The following is a 26,141-nucleotide window of genomic DNA, read 5'->3' as shown; positions in this document are numbered from 1 at the left end:
GACTGAACCTACAGTTTAAAGTGGGATCCACGCGATATTTTCGATTATGATGAACGATTTAGGGGTGGTCTTGAGTGATGGCACCCCTGTTTAGGGAGGAGGGGCAGATCAATTATAATGTTCAGTAAAGCTAAGAAAAAAGTTACTTTCGGTAGACACGCTGTCGTAATTAAATATTTTGTGGGGATTACGATATGGTTTGAGGGCGCGAATGATATGATTTGGGGGAAACGCATGACATGATTTTTGGGGGGATGCGCCATTGGCCTTGAGGGGGATGGGCACCCCTGAATCCTGGCACATTAAGGTTAGTTTATTTTCTATCTTAAACCAGTTGTCTATGACATCCTAAATATTACTATCACCTGATCATATTATGCGGTCAAATGGACACACGGGAAAGAATTTCCGTTTGTTGCTTTAATTTTGGACATTAGTATATTTCTGGGGCTTTGAAACAAGATAGACACCTTAAACACGTCACTACGTATATTCTCTGTACATCACGTGATATGCAGCTACGAACGCCACCATGCGGCCAATCAGTCAGAAACCTTTCACGACTTTGAAGTTGCAAATGAATTTCAAGCATGTTCATGTACTGAAAGTATGTAGTAATATCGACCAAAAAAGTTTGGCGTGCCACGTCCAATGCACAGAGGGGGAAATTTTTCGCACGCAAAGTATCACTTCTTTCATTTCTGTGTCTGTTGGTAAGAAATCAATACATCTTCCGCGTTCTACCTTCTACCCGGTCATGCCAGAGAACGAATTTTTTTCAGGATCCTGATTATCCCAGGTTCGAACCTCCAAATCCTACCGAATCCAGTGCAGAAAGATAGGACCAGGGATCGAGTAACTTTCTTTTTTTTCCTCTCGCACCAGGATTTCCATTTCCCTCCATTCGCTTTTATCATCCCGTTGATCCTAACACATTGAAGTGCTGGCAAGGATCCCACACTAGAGAAAAGTGTTGCCAACTGTTTGAGAAAATCACTGAATATAGTTGAAATTTCAGTGTTTACCATGCACGGAAAATAGGGAAAGAGGGGTAATAGCACGCGTCGGGCAATGCATGTTGAGAGTCACCCCCTTGATCATAATGGACTCTACCGAGCATCGTTTGGTAGCACAAACTTGCACGAGTAGTTCGGTCGATTTCGAGGGAATTGTAAAGGCGGCAAAGAGGGTGGTGTTGATCACATCACCCCCAACTCGGTCGAGAACAAGAAAGTGTGGGGCCCTAACCCCACAACCCCTATACGCCTTCATGGCGTGGTGCAAAGCACACGTGAGCACTTTACCTTACATTTACATCACCTATTCATTATTAGTTTACATGTAAGTACTTTTGATCATGAAAATGTGTATAAAACAACTGTCCTGGCTAGGAAATTAATGTCAAATAGATAAGGAATTGAATATTTATTGAATAACAAAGAAATATGTTTGATTCAGTAGACGAAAAGTAAAGATCCTGATTATTATTGAAAGAAGTTGTGTGCATAATTTTTCTTTGATAGTACTGCTCTTCAAAACCATATGATCCCCATATAATGCTCGCCTTGCAATAAGTTCGGTGAAAATAAATAACCATCGATTATACAACAAACATTAAAAAAGAAAAATTTTCTGTTTAATTTTTCTGTGCCTGCGGTTGTAAAAATATACGTCACACTCGTTCGTCCAGTACTGGAATACTGCAGTCCCATATGGAATCCACAGTGCAAAACATGGCAAGAGGAAGTGGAGAGCGTCCAGAGGCAGTTTGTGAAATGGCTGTGCTTCAAGGTGAACATTGAATATCACAAAAAGAACTATACATCTTTATGCAAGCATTTCGGTCGGCAAACTTTGTTCAACAGAAGAGTCGTCAGTGATGTCATTTTTTTACAGAAACTGATTAATCACGGCTGTGAGTGTTCTGCACTGTTAGAAAGTATAAACTTTAATGTAGGCCGACACAGTGCAAGAAACCGAAAATTATTCTACACTTGAGAGGTCAAGGGTCAACACGCATAGGTTTTCACCTGCAGTGCGCATGCAGGACACGGTGAATGAACTATTAAAAACTGTAGACTTTGATATGTTCACAGACTCACGTAGTGTGCTGAAAAAAAAGATAATCACAACAATAAGTTCATAAATTGATGTACATATTGTGTACATAGACGTTCATACTTTCATGTATTCTTTTTTTTCTCTCTTCTATCTTGTTATTTATTCACAGTGTGCTATGTTCAACATAACTGGGAAATGTATCCTATGCTGAACAAATAAATAATAATAATAATAGTAATAATAATAATAATAATAATTTAATTTCAGTACTTGGTAAGTTTTTCGGTGGGGGTCCGGACCCCTTGAATCCCCTGGACCCCCTAAACACGACCATGGTGTTTGCCTATTCGAAAAAAAGAACGTTTGGGTGATATACTGAGTGGTGACATTCGAGTCCTGGCCTCGACATGGTGTTTCTTTCGACTTAATCCAACCATCTCACCGTCGCGATTAGCTAACATTGGAAGAAAAGCGACGCTAAAAACAAAAATGCAACCAAAAGTAGAATATTTTTTTAAAAAAATATTCTTGACATCAAAAATACAGTGAACGTTGAAGAATCTGCACATTACTTGTATTTCTCTTTGTAAAATCTTAGCAGTACTTTGCTTCTATGATATTACGTTAGGATAAACAAAGGCCTCTGTTTGACCAGGAAGGCTTGGACACCATAAGCTGTTTACCTAGCATACCGAGAGGCCAAAAATCTTATTTCTTCTGATTTGTTACTACTGACATTACCTTTCTGAATACCAAATGATTATGTACAAAATCATTCGTAGCGTGAATTCAACTCCTTGGAGAAATCTAATTGAATAATGAATGCTGTATATTTGTATGAGGTGCATTCCAATTCAAAAGCCTCGTTTTTTGGGGGTGGGGAGCAGGTATAAACATGAGAGTTATTTTAAGAGACGCTGGCATTCTTTACTGCTGTGAGGGACAGATGGCAGCATCGTCCAGCTTATAGAAGCCTCCTTGTGTCAGCTGTCATTGAGTTTATTTTAGACGCTACTGACGATGGCAGTTACGTTCAAAGAACAGCATGTAAACATACGTTTTCTCTGCTTGCTTTGCACAATACTGAACGACATTCATTGCCAGCTAAGTGAAACACGCATATAAAGGTAGCAGACACGTGAGATAAAATTGTGTTTATGGCTGCGGAAGTTACTAAGAAATTTTAAGGGTGACATAAGGGAAAGGACCAGAATATCGACCCTTTTTTAAAACACAAAAATTTCAGTTGAAAAAGCTAAGTGCAAAAATGGAAAACAACACGATTCAGTAGAATATTATATATATTTCTTATATATGTGAGCTGTATATAAATAATATACAAAATACCTGCGAAAAAAAGTTTCTTAAAAGTGCTCAAATGCACGAAAGTAAGGAATGGGTTGCCTAATATCGTCCCCTGCAACCATGAGAAAAACGTAAGCTGATGGATGTTGGACTGAAAAAAAAATGCAAACATTTATCTACGCACTTAAGCAAACTGAAGAGGTGAAGTGAATAGGTGGCTTCTGTCCTCCAGCACAGTCCTCGTGGCACCACTTTTTACAAGTTGAGCATTGCACCCATTTTTCACCATTCCTGTCGGCAGAAAATAAACCATCACAATACAAGTACACGGCATCTTCTTCACTGTCTTCATAATCCTTGTCTCCGTCTTGATACCGTAATCGTCATCGCTGTCTTCATCATCTGTGCTTACACGTTCAGGTTCTTCCTCATCTTCCGATGACGAACTTTGATATTTGATGTTCTTCTTTCTTGCGAACTGCTTCCACTGCTCGAACCATGGCTTCTTTAACCCACTGTTTTCTTCGTTTTGTAGGACCAGGAGGCATCTGAAACGATGAAAGCGCAATGTAACTGGGAGCCTACTATCGTCCCAGGGACGGTATTTAACATACATGGGGGGGATCATATTGGGATCTATCCTATAAGCACTATGACGTCGTGATTGAGCATGACGTGGTACGAGAAACGACCAATCAAATACATTTAAATATACTTTACAACCTCTATTTTGATGTACTATATTAAGGTAAAGGGAAACACCTACCTTTCTGTGGTGCGGTGGTAATGCACTCCTAAACGTTTGGAAACAGCAAAACACTTATTTTCCACAACACAATCTCCAGCGTGCACACACCAACCTTTGTTCTCTCACTGCATACTAAACAGGCCACGTTCAAATAGTTCTGTCTGTTTTCCGTAGTTGGCAGCACGTTACGACGCCAATACCATGGGGGACGGTATTGGGAGAGGGGACGATAATCGGGTCCTTTCCCTTACTATTTCATGTTTAATTAATTTTAATTCAGTGTCTCTATTGATCGGCTGGTAATGAAAATAGTGCTTTTACAAAACAAGTAAATGATACTGAACAATGTAACTTTTTCTTTTGCCTGTTTTCGCTTTTACACATGTCTCGAGTTGACATAAACAGTTGGTCACCCTGTATGCAGTACGAGATCCATATCAACAGGGTTACCCTGTATGAATAGTAACAACAGTGGTCACATTGTAAGCATAAAATCCATATCAACAGCTGGACGCTCTGTATTAGGAACGAGATCCATATCAACTGTCATTTACCCTGTATTAAACAAGAGGTCCATAACAACAGTGGTCACCCTGTATGAAGTAGTACGGTACGGTAAAGTTCTCCGTGTGTATTGGACCGTGCCATGAAGACATGTTTTGGTATGTGGGAGTAGGCTCCAAACATTATCGAACTCAGGCAATTTTTTAGGTAATGATGTAATCAGCAACACGCTCCAACCATATTTACCCCCAAGGCAATTTATTAGAGGTTGGGTGAACTCCAGAATTCTGACCTTAGATCATCCACCCTGGGAATCGAACCCAGATCACCCTGTATCAAGCACGGGATCCTATCAACAGTTGGTCACCCTGTATTAAGCACGAGATTATATCAACAGTTGGTCACCCTGTGTTAAGCACGGAATCCTATCAACAGTTGGTCACCCTGTATTAAGCACGGAATCCTATCAACAGTTGGTCACCCTGTATTAAGCACGAGATTATATCAACAGTTGGTCACCCTGTATTAAGCACGGAATCCTATCAACAGTTGGTCACCCTGTATTAAGCACGACATCCATATCAACAGTGGTCACTCTGTATTAGACACGAGATCCACACCATCCTAAATCAAATCCTGACTTTATGTGTTTCCACTTAACGTGACCGCTGGAGTATTCCGCCCGATTAATCCTGCGCAACACGAACAGGACGATACTGCGCGAAGGGAGTTAGCAACATTGATTGATAGAACATTTCCTTTGGACTTTGCCGTCGGTGAGTTCACCAAGCAGTCTTCCGCGATCTTTCTACTGCTACGGATTCAGACTCGGGGGTTTGCAGGTCGTCTAGGCAACGCGATTTTCCCCTCCGAAAACACGGCCATAATTCTCAACCCACCCTGAGCGAACAAGCCGAAAAACAGGTTTCATCCATTCGGTACGAGTATTGGGCGAGAAGTTCCTGTTCGACTGAGACTGACATCGTGCAATTCAACAGTATTCGTTCCAATTATTTAGTCGTTGGAGATTGGCACTTCAAGACTTTTGATCATATCTCTTGCGCTAGTGAAAAGCTTATACTTTCTAGTGACCGTGCTTCAACAGGTAGGCAGGCATAGTTCCGCACGACATATAGCATTTCTTCGTGATGGTTGATACCAAGAACATGATAGTCGTATTGGTGTTGGTGTTAGTGTCCAACTGCAGAAGCGATTACGAACCGAACATCGACGGATCACGAAGCAGCACTCAAAATATTCACGAACCTCAAAACGACAGACCAACAGATGCAGGACAGTGAGTTCATTTAGATTTATATGCATTTTTTTATGTATTAAGCATGCATTAACAGCTTTGATGTTTGACCTTTACAGAGCGACTTATTTAAAGGGAAGTATCGGGCTTGAGTACCCTTCAAATGTCCTGGAATCCCCTCTCAAATTGTTGATTTAAATACAGGGTGTCCCATTCGCCACCGAACCCGGCATTTGCTTAATAATTTTGACACTAGTGAAGATATTTCAACGAAATTTGAAGCGGGGTTACCCTATTTTATAAGAAATGTGATGACATCATAATATTTTCTGGAAGTGGTCACCATTTACGTCCAGACTACACTGAACCCGGTGCACCATATTTCGGAACCACTTTGCAAGTTCTTCCGCTGTAACTGCCTGAATTTCTTCGTTGATGATTGCTTTCAAGGAGTCTTAGGTTCGTGGATTGTTTGCGTAAACTATCCCTCAGACATCCCCATATAAATAATCAGATGCTGGACTTACTCGTTGGAGTTCGGTAGCGAAATATGGTGTACCGGGTTCAATGCTGCCTGGACGTAAATGGTGGTCACTTTCATCACATGTTATAGTGTCATCACGTTTCCCAGAAACAGAGGTAAGCCCGCTTCAAATTTCGTTGCAATATCTTCATTAGTTTCAAAATTATTAAAGAAATGCTGGGATCGGTAGCGAGTGCGACGCCCTATATAACTGCAATAAAATCATGTGGTTGGCATTACACAGATACAAATTTACGCAGAAAAAAAAGTAGCCTTCGAAATGAAAGTGTATGTACGCCACTGATTTTAAGAGTCTCTCAGTGCAACTTACTGGTTTGTTCCGGCTAATTATAAATATTTCAGTTTCTAATTAACTTTCTTTGCGACACTAAAATAGTGCAAAAAAAGTTTTTTTTGTACACAACTATATTTTGTTTGTGGCTACTGAAACACATTTTAGCCTTCATCAAAACTAAAAATGTTGGGTTTGGGTTATTTTCTGGTAATTTCAAAACGTATGATCCTGATCACTAAACAAAATTCATGCGGTAAACAATAATTGAGGACTAAAGTGGTAAACGTTGTAAGTGCCAAAAGCGAAAGTGTTGTGAAATCGCATCGTTCCGCTCATCAGCCCGTAAGAACGTGCACACTAGTGACCTCTTTACACGCCCTTTGAACTACTTAGAGGGCTACCAGCCACATTTCACGTTTAAAGCATGGCACATTTCACAGTTTAACGTGGAAAACGGTGTTTGAATTATTGTGGCACTTACCCGTTTACCAATTTTAGTCTTCAATTCCTTTTTCTCTTGGCATTGGTGTTCTTTGTGAGTGTCCCTTCATCAGTTTCATCATATTATCCTCGCCGTTGCGATTAGCCAAAAGAAGCAGAAAAGCAACGCTAACTAACAAAAATCAAATCAAATCAATAATGCTTTTATTGCCAATTTTTTGAAAAAATATTTTGTCACCGGTGTCTGTTTTATAGATAGTTTTCACTTTTTTTCAGAATCAGAAATGTTTGCTTTCAATTAATTTCCTTAGAAGCAATAAAATAACACAAAAAATGTTTTCGTGTACTACTTTTGTTTGTTTGTTTGTTTGTAGTTTCTAAAATACATTGTGACCTTTACCAAATTTGAAAATGTTGGATTATTTTTTGGGAAATTTTCTAATAATTCAAATGCAATGAACAATAATTTGACTTTGTCAGTTGAAACAAATATTTGGTCAATTGCTGTCTCTTTACTGGTCATTACAAACAAGCATTTTTTCTGTTCGGTTATGCTTTCTGAACACATTTGATTGAACAAGAAGTTCTGAGAGAGTTCAGAGGGACAGGCGGAAACATAGAAAAAGAGGATCCGATTTTAAACTGGAGATAATGTGCCGATTGGCTTACAATATGCATAAAGTGGACTTCCAAAAACTTGAAAATCGATTTATTTGAAATAAAATAGGGAATGTACAAACAATTTCTGGATGAGGAACATTGGTACTTTGTTAATCTCATCTTCATGACATTTGACAAGATGTGCTGAATGCAGATATATAATAAATGTCACTACAAAATCAATTTGAAACAAATTAAATTTCACTGATATTGTTTATATTTTTTTTTATTTTTGAGGGGCGGGGGCGAATTTTGATTCTTACTTGAACCCTATTATTTGTTGTACTCATGTACTTTATCGAGATACATTTTGCTATTTAATCTCATCGTGTTCGCATATTGACGCACTGCGAAATAGGAATTCAGAAGTCTTGAATTCGATTGATCGATTGATTTGGTTTAATTTACTTCGATTTTCTGCCACTTTTCGCAGAAGATGAGTATGATATGATGAAATTGATGAAGGGACAATCACAAATACATACGGGCAACACACGACACGAGCCCCACAGAAGATTATACTGGTTGTGGGTCCAGACGCCAAAGCTTGGATAGTCTACAATATGCCATCCAGGGTGTACTACATAGAAAGGAGTTTGACATTTGTGTAACTAATATCAAACGAAAACTTGTAGAAAGAGATGCTATTAAGGAAATGAGACTAAAGGTGTGTCGATATGCAGAGCTTTTTTGTTAAAATTGACATACAAACAAACACACACACACACACAGATAGAGAGAGAGAGAGAGAGAGAGAGAGAGAAGTAAATACGTTAGTTAAATGAAAAATGTGCATAAAACTTGTACTTTCGAGTTAACGTCTAAAATATCATATACTATCTGATTACCTGGCGTTGCCCGGGTATTTATTTATCCCAATCTTGTATTAGACAGGAAAATAATGAATTCTAACTATAGTGTAAAATTTAACTAATTTTAAATGTGATCGTGAATGTCACTAATTGGCTTAGCGACTCCGAAAACTATGGATTCGACACTAATCTAGGTCATTTGTGGCATTTTATTTTTCACCCCCTCTCACCCCCCCCCCCTGCCGATAGGTGATGAACTTGGAGTTGAACCGCATTGGGAGTGTCACGAAAACTATGGATTCCATTCGCTACACAGCCTGAATGTTAGACAACCCGAGAAACACTGTCGTTGTGCGGGATTGCATAGAGTCACGGATGTCTGTTTGTGCGGAATTTAATATCGGTCGTTCTCGATTATTTTTACATGTCACCCCTTCCCACCCCACTCCTAGGGGTGTCAGGGGTGTCTTACCCCAAAAGTATTCTTTCCAGATTGCAAGTGATACGTGTACCAAGTTTGGTTGAAATTGCTCCAGGCGTTCGAGAGTTATGCCGGAACAAACATATATACACACCCACACACATACATCCATTTATATATATATATAGATTGAATAAAATATATATGTTTTTATAAACATACTTGCAATTCTCAAACATGCATAACTATTTCATATATTTCCATCCAGACAAAATTACAGTGAAAAGTGATATGATATCTTTAAAGTGATTTGTATCAATGATTTTTTTTTAAAAAAAATCACCTGATTTAAACATTGATTTAAATAGCGATTTGAATCAACCTAATTTAAATAAATCCATCTTGCTCAGACACATAAAAACATTCATCATAATGCAGTTTCATAAGAGAGCCTTTCATCGTTACCGAATGCTGAATTTTGGAAAGAAATTAAGAAGCAGCCGTTTCACGAGTACGTCACTGACACGTTTGCAGCCTTAAGAAGAATCGATTCAATATACAAGAAACATATATGAGTTCTATTGTTAAAATAAATATGTGTAACTATTGATCTAATTTTCTCTATTGCCCCATTATTATAGTACTAACCCTTCAATAATTTCAGAGCCACAGACCACCGCTGGATATCTATGCTGTCACTTTATAGCACTTTGTCCGACAGAAATTATGAATGACAGTGGAAACCATGACTCTCTGCTGTGCGATTGCATACCTACAGGATGTAATATGCTGTTTTTCAAGGCCTGTAGCTTCGAAACAAAGCCTCAAGGTTTTACATCGTACTGTGCGCACTCACGTTTTTACGTGAAAGTTTGTAATTGTTTCACGGGAACACAGAACCCTGTGTTTGTGTGTTTTAAATAAAATATAAGCCGTGGAGAAGAAAGAGGTCCAAAAATCAACGCCTGGATAGATGAAGCGACCAGTGAAGCTGGATGTAATACGAGCCATACACTGTGTATAAATACTTTTGAACAGGACAAGAAGATCAGTACAAGTTTAAGGAATCAAAGATTTGATTTTTTTTTATTTTGATTTGTTTAATTTTTCTTCGCTTTTTGTGCCACTTTTGGCAAATTTGCGAAGATGGGAATGAGGAATGATATGATGAAATTAATGAATGGACACTCAGAAACATCCATGCCCAGGCCAGGATTCAAACAAAGAGAATAAACTTACCGATGGACAATTTGCTTGGTAATACTACAGATAAACGTATTATAGGCAGTTACTTTTTTGTGGAATTCTAACTGTAACGAGTTACTTTTGAAAGTAAGTAGATGCAACTGTAACAGAGTTACTTTTTTGCAATAAAGTAACGTGATGAGTAGTTACCTTCACGGGTACTTTGCTATACTTAAATTGTTAACTTGAAAATTTGTAGTGTGGGGAAGACTGTTCGCAAGTATGTGTCTTCTCTGGACGTTAAGGTGAAAGAATGTTCGTGGAATCACCGAAGGCAAGGAAACTAGGCTCTGTTACATTAAAAAATTTATGCTTTATTGTAATTTATCATTCCTAACTGGGCGTGAAGACTTCATATTTGAAACGTGGCAGTCGAGCTCACTGTTGGGGAGTGAATATTGTTGAGTTTGAAATAGAATTACTTTTTAGCATTGAATGTAATATTTACTTTTCTACCTAGTTCGTCACAGGTGAACTTTCTTGTTTAATAAGAGAAAGTGTGTGCATATACTAATGCAGTGGCGTAAATAGCACCCCTGCAAACCTCGTGGTGCGGGGGGGGGGAGGGGCACGAGCTAATTAAGAAAGTCCGATAGTTCACAAAAGTTTTCCTTTCAGCTTTAAAATATATTTTCAAGAAAACAAAATGTTTTTCTCCCCCTACAACTGCAAACAGAAAATGTGAATCACTAGAAAAGTAGAAAGTGAATTGCCATATTAGAATAAAACCTTCATTAGCTGAGTAGTTTAATAGACGACAGGCAAGAAAATCCGCTGTCAACGCTCCTTCGTCGACGAACTGAGAAGGTATTGGCTTTCTCGACCCATTGGATTGTTTTAAAGTAAAGATTTTATACCGTGCTTTAGATCGTAGTGATTCAAGTAAACAATAGATTTCAGGGTATGAAACAAATTGAAGAAACCTTCGCCTTTTTTTATCTTTTAAGCCCCACCGCCTTACGGGACACACCGATAGACAGTTACTGAAATCCGCTACTGATTCCTGAAAGAAATTTGAAGATGTATGTTACGCTATAGCTACATAAATAGTTTGTTTTCGGAATGTAGTGTCAATTGAAATTAAAAGAAGAAACATGTCGAACATCAGCGAAGTTGCAGAATTCATCTTGATAGAAAACAAAACTTCTGGCTAGTAGCATTCCTGACATATGCGCTGCTTATATGCTGTATTTGACCCTACCTGTGGCTGGGGGAGGCTGAAGCCCCCCCCAAAAAACAGGTCTCAGCCCCCCCTGTAGCCCCCCTAGATTATGTAGTACGGTAGACGCATTTCGACTGAAAACTTAAAAAGTAGAAGTTTCCATTTTCCATTAGAAAACGTCCATCTTGAAGTATATTTTCTAGTAGTTCGGTTAGATGCAAGATTACTTTATTACGATGTGTTCTAAAATCAAGAGAAGGGGTTAGCTGCAGATATGCCTGGATAACAGTGGCCACTGGTAATTTGATACTAAGTAATTGGCCAAATCATGAGTCGCAATTCGCCTAACTTGCTACGATATCTATTGCCTGTCTGGTAGGTAGAAGCATTCAGTAGCTGTGGGATTGTTCTTTCATTGTTGACATATGCAGCTAAATGTGTACAATTATATTAGCCGCTATAAATCGTAACACTGTATTTCAGAATAGGTCTAACAGTTGTAACAAATGAATTTTTATACGTATGACGACGTTCAAAATCTAAAGAAGGGCTATGTGTCTTTTCTGTTTCTTAGTTCGTCATTCGAGTAACGATGATTGCATGGGTGTTATCGATTCTTTCATTGGTCCCATTGTTATATCTATTCTTATCGCTGCAAATATTCAAGAGGAAGAAATACGACGTTAGACTCAAAGAGTACACAAACTAATTCTTAAATGTTAAGAAGTGGAAGATTAAAATTGGCCTCCCAGCCCCGATAGTCTAGCGATAAATCTGCTGCCTTGATATCAAGGGGTCCTGGGTTCGATCCTCGACGGAGGTAACATTTCACTAGAAGCTGTAGCTCTCGTCCACATTAGCTTGTTTGAGTTTCGTTTTAAGTCCACTTTTATGCATAGATAGACTAATTGGAACTGGACCTACAGTTTAAAGTGGAATCCGAACCACTATGTGCCTCTACCGTGTATCGACCTGGGACCCCTTGATTACAAGGCTACGACGTTACCATTAAACCGCTGTGCATATGGTGGACCTTAATACAAATCCATCAAGTAATCAATATGGTGCAAAAATCAGCACGCTTGGGCCATTTCATTGCTCGCAGCCCTATTCCTACATGTTAATTAATTAGAAAATAATTTCTTCAGTACCGTCATAGTGACCGAATTTGATTCTGTGCAGGAGAATCAATCTTTGAAGCTCATCTAAAACTACTGATCCAATTCTAATCACTATTTATTCATAATATATTCTGAAATAAGATTATAATCTTCAGCAGCTACATTCTCTAATCAAAATGTCCAGTGCAAGAGTTGAAATTATATTCATTACTTTTATGCCAATGTATTTTTCTCCTGTGGAATTGAATTTGTAGTGAAAATATATTTTTCCTTGAGAGTGGCACCTCCTTGCGTAGACTGTATTTTCTTGCATTGTCTCCATTTTTAGACCTATTTTCTGAATTCTAGTCGTTGAGAAGACTTTAGATATTTCAACATGGCAGAGAAAATGGTATCACTAACACACTTTCTATTCAAGGGTCGTGGTGTTTATTTGATGCCTACTTTATTAAGTTAGTGCCGATTTTCTGAAGCACGACAAGCTACAATGTTTCGTCGCTTCGTGCAGTTGTGATCTGGACAGTTTAGAGTTATGGCACACTATGAGGCAGATAGAAACTTAAAATAAAAACCCTTCAGCAACTGCTTGCAATGGTTGAAAAATTCAAAATTGCCTTTTACGAATGCTATAAACTTTGGATTGAAAGCTGCTCATAATAACAGACGCATCTTAGTAGTTTCTTGCTGTGGTTCATTTTCTCATTTCAGCAAAGAAACAACCTAGAAATAGTGTTACGAGTAGTATTTATTCGTATATGGCGTATCTTGTAGTGTTCGGTTCATATGAATAGTAGATCTGTGATATTATTCCATTAAATAATGGCTTAGGAAAAGAAAACAATATAATTGTTGCATTTTATTTGATATAAATGATTCGTACCTAAAAGTTTTTTTTTTGTATATGATAGAACAAAATGCAACATCAGTGATTTACCGGTATCTTTCGTTCTGACTGTAAAATATGTCACTGGTTAAATTATACCAAACTAAAGTATTAAGTAAATACCTTTCATTCAGTATTAGTTAGCCGCCGACAATTTGACTCCGAAATCTGTAGCCCCCCACTTATTTTAGGCTGGCGCCGTCACTGCCTGTGACGTCCTCATCAGCTGAGAGGTCGTTTTCCAAGCTAAAATTGATCAAAAATTACTTGAGAAGCAGAATGACAAGAGTGAGATTGAGTGGACTGGCGCTGTTAATCATTGAAAGCGATCGGGCACGAAAACTAGATTTGACCAAACTATCAGAAGAATTTACGTCCATCAAAAACTCAGAGAACTGGTAATGAGCATTTAACAATATCGTAATTTTTGTAGTAAGTGTATTTTCACATACAATTATAATACATAAATTGTTAGTTTGTTGTCTTAACCTTTCGTACCAGTTTTTACATTGATTCAAAATACATGTATGTATTTTCATTTTTGTATATACTTACCTAATATAAATGTAGGCGTGAATTAATATATTAGAAAAAAATATTGCTTTTTCAAACGAGGGGCGCACAACTGAAAGTTGCGAGGGGGCGCAGAGCTTGTTAGTTACGCTACTGTACATATGCACAGTGGCGGCCGGCGGCAAGTATGATGGGTAGTGCCAACGTGATCAAGAAATAAAAAATAAAAAAAACATCCGCAATGCCCCCCCCCTTCTCCTTGAGGTTGCCCCACTGGCCAAGATGTTTATCCTCGTTTGGTAACGTGGAAAACAGTGTGTGTTTAAGTAATAACACACTAATACGATTCATCTTCACTCACTAACCTATCTTTATACACTACAGGACACTTCACTAAAAACACAATTACAAGAGGAAGGGAAAACAAATCTTCTCACCTTCTCCTCCCCTATACACACGTATTCCAACTGGATGTTGAAAATATTCTAGACATTTGATGTAAAAATAAATTGTCGAAATGCCAAAGGAAACTCGCATCACCATAGGATTTTTTACTTTTATATTTTTTCAAAAGTCTGGATGGCCCTGTAGGCGCATCTATCTATTATCAAAATGTTCATTTAACTTTGAAAAAATACTAGGTTCGTTTCTCCAAAAGTTGGCAGAAAAGTAGATAGTACCTTTTTCACGAATTACTTCCCCAACGGGTCTTAGAAATCCGTCGTATTTAGCGACTTATCTCTGAAGATGGCAACTGTGTCAACACTGCGAAAGTTCCCTCGCTGTGCCAAGCGAAAACGGGCACGGCTGGTGTCTTATGGGCTAACCCCATTGGCTAAAACCACCCCCTGCCACCTTCCTCCCGGCTCATGGTGGAAATGTTACTCGCTGAGATTTCTCCAACCCTGTGCACGTGTTTCAACTTTGTTAGGCCAGCTCTTGGATGGCGCGGACCGCTGCCTCGCCGAGGGTACGAAACAGTTGGCAGTGCAGTGAGGAGGTTGGAGCGGTTCATATCTAGTCTGTGGTTGTGGCGGTCGTCACGTCAGCTTGACCGATAGCAAGATTCGAATCTCCTTGTCTGTAAACTATCAATGTATTAATTAACAATACTTGGGCTAGGCATGCATTTCTTTCTTCTGAGGGTAGTGCCATGACACGGCGGCTCTCCCCCTTGAGCCGCCGCTGCATATGCATGTATGAACGTATGTATGTATGTATGTAGTGTGTGCACCGTAGAGTGGGCCCGCGCGGAGGTTTGGGCCGTGCCAAACGTAGACGCCCTCCGCGGGACAGCACCGCGGGAACATCAACAGGTGCAGTGATGACAACTGGTCCTTCTATTATCAGTATTTAATTACTTTTTGATCCGGCTCTGGCGTAAACTTCCCCCTCGTTACCTGAGTCCTAAATAAATATTGATAAGGGGCAAGAGCATTAATTATTGCGCCTCCTCACATTTAAGATCCTCTCGCAGCCAAGCAGTTTAAGCCAGCGAACGGCCTAAAAGTAACATTACACTTTCATGTTTCGAAGATTATCCATCATTCAGTTACTTGAAAAACACAACAGGAATAAAGAACATTTAAAAGAGAATCGTAAAATAATGTCAAAAATCTATCCTAAGAAAAAGTGCTTCAAACATGGAATACCACAGGAAATGAACAATAAAGGGCTTATAACATAGAATGCTAGGAAAATTACAAAAGTCTTAGGCAAATGCAAGTTATGTAACTAGGAGGCATACCGTTTCTGTAAATCTACAAGACTATATCTACAGCGTTTATAAGGAGAATGGGGGGATTAACGCTCAAAATAAGTAACTTTAATTGTGACTGAGTTTCTTTTCAAGCAAGTTCATTTCATGGATATACTATATACAATGTAAAGTTTAGCGAAAAACTACACACTAGACTTTCTTGTTCACACGCGCTCAATTTGTCGCCAGTAACTGGCTGAAATGAAGCAGAACGAAGTGTATTCCGCCCTGCACCCTCCCCACTGGCCGAAACGTGCCAAGATCTGAAACACAAGACCTCCCCCACCCTTTGGCAACAGTACAATAAATCCCCTTCCACTCGACATAGCTTTTTATCCAAGACAAAAAGGGACAGTTTCTCTTTTCGAGTCCACGCAACGACTTTGTCGCATTACGGTTGGCGTAACCAATTTTTCGATGCAGGCGAATGTCCGAGGGGCATTTTCCTCTGGAAGGCTCCTCATGAATATAAAGAAGTCTGCTTCCAGGACTCTGGAGTGCTCTGGAAAAGATGACGTTCTGGAATTTGAATTATATCGGCATTGTCTCGTTTCTAAATTGCAAACGAAGCCGTGCTATTCTGTTAACATGGTTAATTTCGCATACTACGATAACCTTATACACAACATTGACTGTTTCAACCAATGGCATATCAAATGGGGTTGATGAGGGTTGTAACCCCTCCCCTTGATCCAATTTTTCGAAAGAGAAAAGCTGAAAAAATGTCGAAGTGGTGTAGAACAGACTGCTAAAAATTAAACGGCATGACCCCCCTTCTCTTTATGGCCCTATCTCGTCTTATAGGCTTTATTTTTAAGTGTCCCTTCATCAATTTCATATCATCACTCATCCTCCTCTTCGCGATTAGCCAAATGTAGCAGAAAAGCAAGGTAAAATAAACCCAATCAATCAATCAATCAATCAATGCAAAATTATCGGTCATGCTAATGAATTTATCCTGGGCAGACATTGTCCCTTATATGTGCTTTGTTTACAGCGCAGTAAACGTTATTTATATCTACAGGGTGCGGCATTTAACGTTTCTCATTTTCAAAATAGCATAACTGATTTATTGTACAAAGAAATTACTTGAAATGAACAATGTTAAGCACGTTATAGCCTTAGTTTTACAGTTAAAATCTTATTATTTTTAATAATACGTCCATGAGATGCCATACATTGGCGTCAGTTAATTGTTGGAATCTCCCTTGCACACTGGCCATTACACGCTGCAGAGTGTCTGGTGTAACATCAGCATTGCCTCATGAACAGCATTTTTGATGCTGTTGAGATCAGGGAGGGTACGAGCGTAGACCTTAGCCATCAGGTACCCCGCCACAAAAAGAAGTCCAGTGCAGTGAGGTCGAAGATACGGAGGGCCACTGAATGTCACCGGACCTGGAGAGAAGTCGCCCGGAGAAAGCAGAACGTAGCATGTTCATCGACAGACGTACTGTACGTGATGTGGCTCCATCCTGCTGAAACCACAAGCTCTCCAGTTACAACGTGTCACCACAGGCAGAAGGTTGTAAGCATGATGTAACGTTGGGAATTGACAGTCACCGCAGCACCATTATCGTCCTCGAAAAAGTAGGGGCCGATAATTCCCTGCGATGCAATGACGTAACAGACTACGACCTTAGGACTGTGTAGTGGCCGCTTGAAGATTTTGCATGGATTTGATTGAGCCAATATCGAAAGTTCTGCTTAACTGCCGTTAAACACCGCACACTCTTACCCTCGCTGATCTCAACAGCCTAACAAATGCAAGAAATATGTTTTGAACCGTAAATCCAAGACTATAACGTGCCTAACATTTCGTATAATTTCCTTGCGCAATAAATCAGTTTTGGTATTTTGAAAATGGGAAAAATTAAACGCCGCACCCTGTATATCTACACACGCATCCAAAACATAATGAGAAAAACAGAAAAGTGGAATGGGGAATGGCAATTAGTAAGAAGTGTGACGCACCTTACTGCATAGGTAGGAGATATTATCGTTGGTGAAGTATATATAGGGTTTTCATAAAGTCCCGGTACCATTACAATGTATATTACATTTGTAATGGTGCCGGGACTTTATAAACACCCTGTATATGAAGTGGGAAGTAAGTGCTTATCTTTGTTGTTACAACAAAGTCTCTTTGTCCGCAAGGTTTTGATGATGGGGGACAAGATTGTTGGTGGTGGTGGGGGGGGGGGTGATCCCCCGTCCTCCCCAGAATTTCGTGCCCTGATTTTAATTTACTTACATTTCTATACTGATCGCAGCCTCAACTGGCGACTGACCTACATATTTCAATCTGTGCACCAATTGTCTTCGGGGATATGTCAATTGATAAGTGTCAACAACCTCAGTTGCGAAGTTAAACCTGTAGGGGTAACATCGCTCTCCCGTTACAACTTTGACAAGAGTACGTCTGATTTTGTTAGTTGTTTCTATTATATTGCTTTTACAGTGGTTGGGTGTTTTGTGTACTAATTTTCCGTGCTTTGTGTACTATTGTACGTACAACTATTATCCAATAACGGTGCTGATAGACTCTTCCTAGCTCCAGTTTTACAGTACGTTTGGCAACATGCTGTGTATCCGACGCTCATTTGTTTCGTCCCGCCAGCAACTTCGGTAATTCGTGACTCGAAAATGCCCGATGTCAGTTGAAGAGAATTCAGCTGATCGCTAATTCGTTGCTTTTCCCCAGTGGCGAAGCAACATATCGCGAAGCTCTGAGCGAGATTAAAATGCGAGGCCCCTTTCCGTGTTCTAAATTTGAAACAGTGTTGTTCGATACAAAATCTCCAGTCATACGTTAGCGAAATTTTAACAACAAAAATAATAATAATAATAATATTAATAATAATAATAATAATAGTAATAATAATAATAATAATAAACTTATGAAAGTGGACTGAATAGTCCAGAGTTGAGACGATATCGTTCTCTGTCGATAGCATGGCGAGTTTTTTAGCTTCCTGAATACGTGACTGTGTTACATGGTCAATAGAACTCCCTTCTAACAAACGCTGTTCTAATTCAAGCCACTTTAACATGGAGTTGATGTGACTCACTGTTTTCATGTTTCTGTAACACACTGCTCATATGTTTCCAGTCATGACATCCGCTTAGCACTAGGGAGGTCTGTGTACAGAGAATAATCTACATGAGCAACAATAAACGCAATTGTTAGAGACGGAATATACTAACCAACGTCTGTTCAAGTTCCCGCTATTTTTTATTATTCTGTGATAGTGAAAACTGCTCTGATCATCCTTTGGGTACTGTTCGTCACTCAGCAAAGGGCGCAATGGACCGTTGTGTACTATTTCGCAGCTCTGTTGATCACTTAAATTTAATATCCACTTACCTGGATCTTTGAAACTTGGTTCCGCTACGTCTTTGCTTACTGACGAACAGGAACTCGAATTATCTTCTGTAGCAGTAACACAATGTAATTCACTTACACTATGATCTACACATGCACCATCCTCTGAATGTACTGGTTGACACTCATCTTCGTGTATTTCATTGACATCACTTGCAACACTTTCCCCTGCATATGTTTTCAGATATTTCATCAGCGAACCACATGAACATTTATTCTGTTTTGTTATTTCAGCTTTTCTATTTCTCTTAGACGCACCGGACGGGAATTTTCTTCCCACATCGCGATCTCTAACCGACATTACTGTAATATCACTACCGAACACTAAACACGGTGGAGAGTTAATAAAGCGAGCAACGCTAAGAACCGCTTGTCACCGTGCACAACATTCTGTTTGCATTGCTGTGCCTGGCTTCAAGGCTTCAGAATATGTCAGCAGTGAAGATCTTACAGTTGCAACAATCGCAATAACGCTTGTGTTTAACAGAACTCCAAAACAAAGAAAAATTGGATTTTTTCAGTCTCTTTTGTTGTCGACGTGCCGCGTAAGGTTTGGATTTCAATGCATTGCGACATCTACCGCTGTGGGTTGCAAGTTTGTAGACTATTCTTTCGCTTGAGTTTTTCTGATATCAGAATTCAGATAAATATATAACACACTGCCGTAAAATCTTTCGTGAATTTAAATTTTTAGTAACCCTATGTGTGTGTGTGTTTCAAATTCTTTCGTCAAGCTTAAACCAAGCATACACAGAGAAAAATGTTTGTTTGGATTAACCAAAGAAATGGAGTGGTGAACAAATCGTTTGTTTAAATAGGCATCAACCAAACAATTGTTCACCATTACCAAAAGATTTGGTCAAATTCTATTTGTTTGTCGTAAACAATTTTTTGGTGGTTACCAAAACCAAATATTATTTTGGTAAATCTAACAAAATGTAACCCATTTCTTTAGGAAAAGCAAACGGTTTGTTAAATAATTTTCATAATTACTTATGTTGTAATTTAGCTAGGGTGGATAGTTTGTAGAAAATAACTGATCTCAAAGTTGACATGAACTAACCGATTTTGGAGCGTGGTTTTTTTTTTCTGCAACACACTTACCTTCTACTTATATAGTCCAGAATCAAAAGGTTGCTCATGGGAGATTCACTTTTATTCACTGCAGTACATTTTCTTCTTAATTTGTAGCTTTGATGTTCACACATCTTTCGAAGAATGTTAAAGCACAATTTTTCATTATGATTACAATCAAACGTACCATTATTTGTTGTACAAAAACTTATGTTTCTTGTACACATTTTGACAGAACCATCTAGAGGCCGGTGTAGGAAACTCAGTATAAAGTAAGTATATTCTGAGCTTTTTTTCAGAATATTAGCTTACACAGCAACATAAAGACTCGCTTCGAGTAATTATCTATTTACATGAGTTTCAATTTTTGACAAAAGATTTTCATACTACACTCGACGAAACTGGACAATCGTTATTTCAAATTCGAAAGCACGCTCACGCACATATAGTAAATTTAACCAAACGTTTTGTTTCTCTTTACTTACATATGCATCATTTTGTTTACGAGTACCATATATTGTCTGACCAAATTTTTTGGTATTCTTAAACAAAATTATTTAGTAATTACAAGCAACATTTGGTTATCGGAAACAAAAAGCATAACCAAACAGCTCAACCAAACTTTTTTGGTAATTCCAAACAAACCAGTTTTTTCTGTGTAATTGGAGGTTTGCAACACTGCTTCCAAGCGCATAAAACGAATGAATAATAGACAGAGAATTGACAAAATGGAAAATTATTATAATCTTAGTTTGTTTATAGAGACGTGGCTTCTCAAATGCTAAACATGTAACGTATTCAGTGTTATTTTTATTGCCGGGCAAACAATATAACTTTTTCACATATTTTTCTCACTTCTAATTATTATATATTTTTTCGTATAAACCTGGGAGCGCGGGGCCCTTTCAGGCGCGAGGCACCGGGCGGTCGCCCGCTTCGCCCACCCCTTGCTACGCCTCTGCTTTTCCCAACCCGCTAGCTCGGAATGTAACCAGTATAGTATCATGATGTAAAATTATGTGCACATTGTATAACGGGGCAAAAATCAACTAGATCTTACACGTGTACACTGATTACATTTTTACCACATTTCAAATACAATATCGCAAAAATGTATGCAGGAAGCTGACATTAATTCAGAGCTTCCACAAGTACATTCTAGGCTGCGGAATACGTATGTGTGTTGGTGCAGATGCAGGGAAATTTAATTATTTCATATTGCCCCTCTTCCCTTCTCTGACTTCATATTGCAATGAAAATGGGAGAAAATTAGGAATCACTTCGAATTATTTAACTTGCAAAGTTAAAGTTACTTAGGCTAATTAGGAAACCTCTTAAAAAACAAGACTCTCTCTCTCTCTCTCTCTCTCTCTCTATCTCTCTCTGTGTGTGTGTTACTACAAAGCAATTATAATTTTTTTTACTTACAATTTTCCTTTTCCAAAATGTATGCCCTGAAACATGGTTGAAAAGCGAACAGTAGGCTACTAGACACCACAACCTATTGTTATTAGGTTCAATACTAGCTGTACATTATTCTATAAATTATTTATTTAGAGTAATTTAAATCAGTGCTTTCAGATATATTCAATTTTACAACCTCCCAACCAGGGTGGATTGACTTAAATAACGATTTAAATCTGATGATTTTTTTTAAAAAAAATTACTGATTTAAATAACTCTAAATAAATAATTTACAGAATAATGTACATAAGGACTTTGTAGACATCAGAAACACTTTTGGTGAAAGTACATTAATCTCGTAATCATTTAATGATGATTATTAGGTTCTAAGATAGGAAAATTAAGGAAATAAAATATATGTTCTGATGGTGTGAAGTTCATACGAAAGGAAATGTAAATAAACACAGGATTTCTCTTGATTTAAAATTCAATAATTTTATGCGCAAAAATAGCAAACATTTTTTGTAGAAAAATATACAAAATACTAATCATGTTAAACCATAAATAGTGACATTATCATTAAAGTGTAAATGAACATGGCAGATGATATTTTTTGAACTATCATTACAAAAACTCTCCAAAATTCAGGTACAAAGACTTTAAAAATATTTAAGATTATATTTTAAGTTGCAATTTTATAGTACATCCAGAATGTTTTTGTTTCACTGGAAGAAACGTTACTGAAATTATTATTTGTTTCATTAAGAAACTCAACAAACATTTCCATAGTAGTTACAGTATCAGAAACAGAAAAATGTATGTTTACGCATTTTTTTATTTGCTTTAATCGAACTGTTCAAATATTTTACAGGGGACATTTACTAGAAAAAGCATTTCTATAAAAAACATATATCTCTGTGCATGATGCCAAAAACCAAGGAAGCAATTTTAAGCATGTTTTTTTTTAAATATAAAAATAGATTTAAATAAAAGAAATCTGATTTAAATAAAAAAATCAACAAAAATGATTTTTTATATAAAAATTATGATTTTTATCCACTCTGCTTCCAACTGTTTGCTTTTGTTATTGTAAAACACTTGAAATTCCTGGTTATTTACAATTGTTGTCAACAATAGAGAATGAGAGCTCCTGCTCATTACAAAGTTGTTTTAGCAAGGTTGAAAGAGAGGCCCAAGTCGAGCAGCCTGTTGCTAACCCCACCCTCACTACCATAGTTGTGCGCACGACAGTAGCGCCAGAACCACAATTTTGTGGCAAACGTTCGCTTCTGGTTTCTCTTCAAGACGGTCGCGATAATACAGTTAAAATGCCGGGACTGAATTTGATGTAGCTCGTGTAGTATCTTATATTATTAAAATGGTATTTTTTACAATTTTGATTAAAATAACTAAATATACATTTACGTAATAAGCACATTACATTCGTATTACGTTTAAATCCGTTCCCTGCCTGTAAATAAGCATTGAAAATATGCAATCATTTGTTAACAGTGGAATAGACAAACATTTACTTCAGACATTTGTAGTGATGAACACAATTCGTAATAAATATCAATTTGCTTTCTCGATAGAGGGCAGCATTGTCTCTAACACAATACTTTTCTAATAAGTTCAGTGTGTTAAATGTACGATGTAAAATTTTGTTCGCAAATGAAACAAAAAATCTTTCTCCTTAAACCTGAATATTCAATGTTGAGGATGTTATTCTCAAAATAAGCTTTAATGAACAAGAAAGATATTTACATATATATTTTTCATTTCGATGTTTCTTCGAAATCGTGATTCTGACAACCTTCATTATCTTTTGCAGGACTAGCCCGTACGCCAATTTCAACTGGACCAATGTGATTAAGAATTCCCCAATCATAAGGGATATGGTACCCAAGAAGAACTTCTTACTCAAACAAATGAAGCGATATAAAAACTACAATATGGAGAAGAGGCAAGACGATCAAAGTGTTCACCAGTCTACGCCAAGCAGGAGGCAGTTAGCCACAAATATGGGTATGTGCTTACTTAAAATCCACAGCAGTTCGTCTGGGTATACTGGCAATATAAATGCGACACCTAGATCCTGAAACACTGGCTTCCCTGCAATGTGTTATGTGTTGCAATATTCTACGGCGATAACAGAACTTCGTGTTAAAAGGTTGATGTTGAAGTCGTCTGATCGCTATAGACTTAATGGAACATACATAATGCATTGTAGGGAAGACAGTCTTTCAGGATCTAGGTGTCTCATTTTTATTGGTGGCTGTACCCGCACAGAATTGAGTCTCAACTACCTCTTAAGGTTTCTATATTTGGTACGGTCAATAAATAACCGGATTAATGCCGTGAAAAAGCGAAATAAAGTGACAGAGCGATGAAACTTACGGAATATGTAGACCAGGCTGGGGTACGCCACATGTCTGCGAGACGAGTCGCTAGGTGGCAGCACTGGCAGGGAAGGGAGGTTCTGTATGTGCAATTTGCCTCCAAGGCGCCAGTCAGTCATTCAGTGAGGTGAATCATGGCGTTCACGGTGTCAGGTGCCACAAAGAGGCTCAGCGATCCGTGATACAGTTTTTGACGGCAGATGGCAACACACCAGCGAACATTTACGAGCGTAAGACTGCTGTGTATGGTGGTGAGTGCTTGTCCCGAACACACTTCCCTGAGAGTGCTGCCACCTAGCGACACGGTCTGGAACTCGTCTTGCAGACATGTGGCGTACCCCAACCTGGTGTACATATCCCGTAAGTTTCATCGCTCTGCCAGTTTATTTCGCTTTTTCACGGCATTAATCCGGTTATTTATTGACCGGACAAAATAGTATAATTTGCTAAACCTGTATGCTTTCACTATCAAACCAATATGTCACATTTTGGGTTTATAGTTGAGTTTTTAAGTCTACTTTATGCATTGATAGGCTAATCTGGACTGGGCAAGTAGTTTAAAGTTGGATCGTAAATGTTCTGCAATGTAATTCGAGAAACTTGATTTCATTGCGACAGTTGAAGGCATTACGCAAACGCAATAGCTCCTGATTAAATGTTACATGGCTGTAACCAGGTGTAGAAGAAACTGAAGCTAATTCAGGACACAGCCCCTTTTTCTCAGCAGCTAGCTGTTCTTTCTTTTTGTAAATACGAGATAAGAAAGAAATGAATCCAACTATGATAAAGATACACATTTTGAAATGTGATATAAAACCATTTATTTCATTAATTAGTATTAAAAGTAATTAATTCTTTTGTCGGAGAAGACTTAACTGGTAACAGCATGTATAGCTATGCAATACATTCTAATATACAGCAGACTCTACCATATCATTGCAGATTTTAAAATTTGGCTAGTAACAGTGAAAAAATACATACTGTACTCGTTATTTTTTCTTAAATATAATGCAAATTTCCAAAAGCGAACTCGAAATATTAATTTGTATATGTATAGATTTTTAGAACTGAATTTGAAAATTCAGGCGCAGGTGCTGTATTTTTCTACTTCTGGTTGTAACCATTTTGTGGACCTAGACAACGCTTAGATAAAAATAATAGATATAATATAATCCTCGACTAAAATGATTTCCAACGGCTCATACATGTGACGTTACCCTGACTTTGTTATACACAATTTATGGATTCAACAAAGCTTTTACCCATTCACCCGTTGTATAAAAGTTTATGCTGTCACTCATGGACTCAAATTTTATTATTTTCTCAATTCAGAATTCATTTTCGTGGACGACTACGCCCAGCAGCCCAAAATGGAGGTTACCGGGAAAACAGGAGACCCCTCGCACATCCCCAAAGTGTCACAAAAATTTCCCAACATGCCCGTGCAGCCGGCAGGACCAATCGGGCAGCTCCTGGAAACTCTGGAGAACAAGAAGGAGGAGTCTCCAAAGTTCGAGGTCCACTCCAGGCTCCAGAAACTGGACTATTACTTCGAGAGGTTGAATGTGCTCTCAGAGGACTGTCGGCAGAGGATGCTGTGTGAGGCTGCAAAGGACCCCAACAAATTTTACCCTCTGAGCAACATACTATATGATGAAACTAGGTGAGTTGATGAATAGAGGTACTTACTTATAATCCTTTAGGGTCAGGCACGTATCTAGAAATATATTTCGATAGGGGGAAGTCAGAACCAAGTGTCTAATAATAATAATAATGGAGTAAAAAATAAAGTGCTCCCTTGTGCTTTGCACCACGCATGAAGGCGTATAGCGGATGTGGAGTTAGGGTCACACACTTTCTTGATCACTGCCCAAGGTGAGGATGATGTGATCAGCACCACGCCCCTGGCAGCCTTTACCACCAGAGTATCCTCCAGGTACCCACTTTATACGAGGCGGCTGGTCGCGGCTTGAACAGGCAGAAAAATCCCGGTTCTTCCCCGCCGGGTATCGAACCCAGGTCTATTGCATGGTAGTCAGACGCCATAACGACTAAGCTACCGCGGTTCATTATAATAATAATAATGATAATGTTTAAATTAAAATAATTATATTTAATTAATTATTCCGAATACGAGACCGAAGGTACCACCAACAAAACGTAACTACCAC

The 26,141-nt window shown here is 38.4% G+C and overlaps 1 protein-coding gene across 1 annotated transcript in view; it reads left to right on the top strand.

Moving 5' to 3' along the window:
• The first annotated feature begins 5,399 nt into the window (after positions 1–5,399).
• LOC146003134 (uncharacterized) overlaps positions 5,400–26,141 on the top strand; it is a 35,773-nt gene continuing 15,031 nt past the window's right edge. Inside the window, exons 1-3 of the mRNA XM_083141313.1 lie at positions 5,400–5,915; positions 23,403–23,596; positions 25,303–25,633. Coding sequence (XP_082997439.1) covers positions 5,767–5,915; positions 23,403–23,596; positions 25,303–25,633 — 674 coding nt within the window. The 5' untranslated portion in view covers positions 5,400–5,766. The remainder of the gene's footprint in view (positions 5,916–23,402; positions 23,597–25,302; positions 25,634–26,141) is intronic.

The sequence above is a fragment of the Lepisma saccharinum genome, chromosome 19, assembly GCF_977018435.1.
Source record: "Lepisma saccharinum chromosome 19, izLepSacc3.1, whole genome shotgun sequence".
Classification (NCBI taxonomy): Eukaryota; Metazoa; Arthropoda; class Insecta; order Zygentoma; family Lepismatidae; genus Lepisma; species Lepisma saccharinum.
This window is presented reverse-complemented; position numbering and strand designations above follow the sequence as displayed.